The sequence below is a fragment of the Lagopus leucura genome, unplaced genomic scaffold (genome assembly GCF_019238085.1).
Source record: "Lagopus leucura isolate 7727_CA_CO unplaced genomic scaffold, USGS_WTPT01 34883-0_obj-0_obj, whole genome shotgun sequence".
NCBI lineage: Eukaryota > Metazoa > Chordata > Aves > Galliformes > Phasianidae > Lagopus > Lagopus leucura.
In genome coordinates, this window is record NW_024966408.1 from 1 (window position 1) to 4,092 (window position 4,092).

General features: G+C 52.9%; 1 protein-coding gene across 1 annotated transcript; it reads right to left on the reverse strand.

The window, feature by feature from the left end:
• Positions 1-338: 338 nt before the first annotated feature.
• On the reverse strand, positions 339-3,429 carry LOC122192568 (rho GTPase-activating protein 32-like; the record flags this gene model as incomplete). The annotated part of the gene is made up of 6 exons (XM_042893141.1): positions 339-446; positions 804-886; positions 1,411-1,543; positions 1,808-1,910; positions 2,501-2,644; positions 3,348-3,429. Coding segments are annotated over 6 exons (653 nt in total), but the record flags the coding sequence as incomplete, so codon positions are not given.
• Positions 3,430-4,092: the final 663 nt, after the last annotated feature.

Here is a 4,092-nt window from a genome sequence, read left to right on the forward strand (position 1 = left end):
AGCCAAGATCGCTTCCCCAGGTCTGAATTACTGCAGCCCAAAGCTGTCACATTTGTTCTCTGGAGACTTCCGCAGTGGGCAATCAGTGATGCCACTGAAGAAGTTCTCCTGGCTGATCAAGGACACACCAGTCCCATCCAAACAAGAGAGCGGCAATGCTCAGCTAGAAATTGTGCCCACGTGGGGTTGGAGAACAGTCCAGGCTCCTGCTCTGCTGTCAGCCACTCACTGCAGATTTTACAGGAGAAGAGCACATGCGGTGCAGAAGAAGGGAGGATTGCTTTATTCTACTGGAGAACAGATGTAAGCGTTCTGTTGAAACGGAAAAAGAAGTTTACCTTAAGAGGTTTGGAGCCCACACAATGGCTAAGTTCTTCGCATGCATATTTGTGGTGGAGCAGTGCCCAGCCAGACAGGCCAAGTGTCTCATCAGATACGCCAGGGTCCTGGGAAACAAGAGCGGCAAATGTTCAGCACCAGGCAGCATGCCGTGCTGCGACTCACAAAGCAAACCTCACTTCGTGCTAGTTGCTATTATTGCTACTGTCACTGAAGATGAAGTAGATCCCAACTTGACCAAGTGCCACGCTGCAGCACCCAGCACCAGCACAGCCGCAGCCATCAGCTGCACCAAGCGTGTCCCTGTGCCCAGGAACTCACCCCACAAATTAACCCCGTGTAGCCTTCAACCACTTCAGCACACCCAGGCATCCTGTTGCTCACGTGAGACAAAGCCTGGAATCACACCATTGCCCTCTGAAGTGCAGCAGGGCTGAGCTCTGCAGGCTGAGGGCAGCACTGACCTGTAGTGAGGAGCGGGCAGCTGCTGGATGGCGTCCCGCATTCTGACCAGCCGCTCCTCCTCCGTAGTGGCACCAACAGCATCCTGGAAAAGGGCAGAAAGGGATTGAGACACAAATCAGGCGAGATACCTGCCACAGGGTCGGGAACCATGGGCACAGCGCGCTGCTGGTCAGCACTGAGAAAGATTTTAGGCCTCCCCAGAGGCATCTGGCGAACATAGCAGCACGCAGCTGGTGCCACCACGGCCAAGGAGTCCAAGCACCGGGCCGGTTTACAGCCTGGTTGGGCAGCTCAGCTCCTCGTACGGGGCGTTCATCTCCAAGTACCCTTGGCTATTAATCCCCTTCCCGTTCCAGAAATAGTTGGGGAATAGCAAAAAACAAACAAACAAACAACACAGGAATTCTCGCAAGCATTATGAATATGGAAATTACCACCTCCAGGGGCCACCAGAAGTGGCATCAGCACGATGCAGGATGTGGCAAAGACATGCGAGTAAACCCCGTGGGGCTAACAGAAGAAGGGCCTCAGAGCTGGGGCACTGCTGCAGCCATCTCCCAAGAGGCCCAGGGAAGAGGGAAAGGAAAGGCGTTGCCTTGTGCTTACCGAGAACTTGTCGTACAGCTGGTCGGTCAGCAGGGGGGTCGGGAGCTCCCTGAAGTACATTTTGCAGAGGGAGCTCGCGCTGTGAACGTCGCGGACGGTTAGCTCAGGAACCTGCTCAGACTCAAATTCCTGGCTGCAGAGAAGGACACGAAAACGGTTGAGAAAGAGGAAAGCAAGTCAAAAGCCACACCCAATGCAATCAAGAGTTGGAAGGGCTTCCTGATGTACAGGAGAACACAAACACTCGGCCACCAGCACCACGTCAGCCGTGCTGGATGGGATGTTCCCAAAGGAGACCTTCTCTTGGTGCTAAGGCATTGCCCGCAGGCCTCTGAACGCCCGCAACAGGGCACGTGCCCCTGCTGGCAGCTGTGTCTGTCAGTCGCAGCACTCTTGCTGCAGTCTCTGGACGCTGGACGCAACGCCGGACAGGGGGTATATCCCCTGCACCACGCCATGCTGCTCGATGAACTCGGCGCAGCTCTGGAGGACCTGGGGGACTAAAGAACACGTGCCGGCGGTTACTGGAGCTCCTTAGTCAAGTCCTGGCTCAGGCTGCGCTCCCGTCACATCCCATCCACTAAGCCCAGCCAGGCTACTGCTTAGTTCTTCCTTGAAGGGGACAGCTGTCAGAGACACCTCTGCAGGAGCTGGTGAGGAAACTGGACAGAGATGTGTTCTTTGCGTTCAAGAAATGCCAGGACCTAGGAATCAGCCTGGAGAAAGTAATTCCGGGGAAGCCACAGACATTGCAAGTCCCATCACAGCTCCCACGGGAATGGAGGTGGAAAATCTCACGCCCAGGAGGAGCTGGAAACTGATGCAGGACACTCTCTTTGGCCAAAAAGGCTTCCTTTCTTTTCAGGCTACCATGGGATTGGCTTACAGGCTTTGCTTTAAGCAAATACAAGTGTGCTTGTCCCTTAGGAGCATTTACCTGGCAGCCATCACCTACTCACTTTATCTTTCAGTCGTCAACTCCCAGTCCCTGTTTCTCCACTGGTATCAACCGGCCCCTTGCTAGATACCATCTCCCTTTCATCTTTAGGTTGCCAAACAGGGAAGCTCTCAGGAATGGGCTGTCCCTTACCATCACGACCAGAGTGGAGAAGATGCTCTCCCAGGTCACGGCCGAACACCCTTTCCTTCTCCACCTCCCGCTCTTTCGGTTGCTTTGGGCGGGCCTTCACCACGGAACGAAGGAAGGTGAGGAGCTTGCCGCGCTTCTTTGGCACTGCACAACAAAAGGAAGAAACCAGTTCATTTTAGGCTTGGCTCCGTTGGACAAGGCCGAGCACAACACATTCTGCAGAGCACGTCAAAACGGGAAGAACGAGATGAGCAAGTGCGTACAAAAATGGATTTTCCCCAACCCTGGAGGAGTCCTAGGCCAGACTGGATGGGGCCCTGGGCAGCCTGGTCCAGTCCCACATTAAATGTGGATGCTGGCAGCCCATCCTGAGGCGGGGGCTTGGAGCTTGATGATCCTTGAGCTCCCTTCCATCCCAAGCAAGGATTCTACGAGGATTCTAGGATATTCCCAAATCCAGTCATAAAGAACACAGGAGGATTGGGCAAATCTCTGCGCGTTCCCATGGAGCTTAATGCACTCCTCTCGCTTAGCTTGCCCAACCTGGGGATTAAGGATCCTCTCGAAAAGCCACGTTCTGATCAAGCGTGTCACTAGCACAACCAGACCTCTATCTGTCCACCAGGGACGCTGGCTGTTCTCAGCCTCGTACTGACTTGCAGGAGAACTGCCTTTGCCTTCCCTCATTCTCACTGCCTACAAAACAACAGCCATACGCCCTGTGCTATGCATGAAGGATCATCAGCACAGAGGATAAGGTGGGAAGGATAAGGGAGGTATTAACCATGGAACACACCCAAAAAAGACTCCATTTTGCTTCTCTGCACCATCAAATGTATCATCGTACCTGGCTTTGGCACTGAATTGATGAGACTCTCCGGGATTTTTCCGTTAATGAGCTCCACACACTCACCGGGGAAAAATCCAACCTGTAACAAGAAGAAGAAGAGAGGTGCGATACTGAAGGCAGCGTTTCTCAGGCCTGAACTGTTCAAACATATCATTTTCCTCATAACGTGCCTGCCGGATGCTCCGTAAGACAATCCAACAAAAAAATGTTCTGCTTAAAATTAATAATTATTCAAAACTGGCAGCCAATTATCCATGTAACTGCATATGGAGCAGGGAAAGGACAAGTATGCTATGCGCCCCTAAATCTCAAGCGTGCCCGAAGGGAAAGACTTCATACAGAAGCTATATATTATGATAGATTGATGCAGCTAGATCTGAGTTAGCACAGCCTATGAACTTTCTGCTTGCTGACTGAGATGCAGCTGCCATCCCCAGCTCTGAGCTACCCAGCGTTCTGCAGCCAGCAGCAGCAGCAAGCACGCAGAGGCTCTGTTACCCTGCCTCATCTCAGCTGACAGGCAGCGACTTCCTAAAAGACACTGACTTCACCTTCTGCATGGCTGCAAGCACAAGAGCTCAGAGACACTGAAACACGTCTCCTAGCTGCTGCATTTCCAAAGGTGCGGTTCAGTGGCCGTGACCTGATGCATGTTGTGAGGGCTCTTCTTTCTAAGTTAATTGAGGAGGCAGTTTCCTACAAAGACCAACTTTCAGCTCTGGCCTAAGCCCACAGCAAAAGG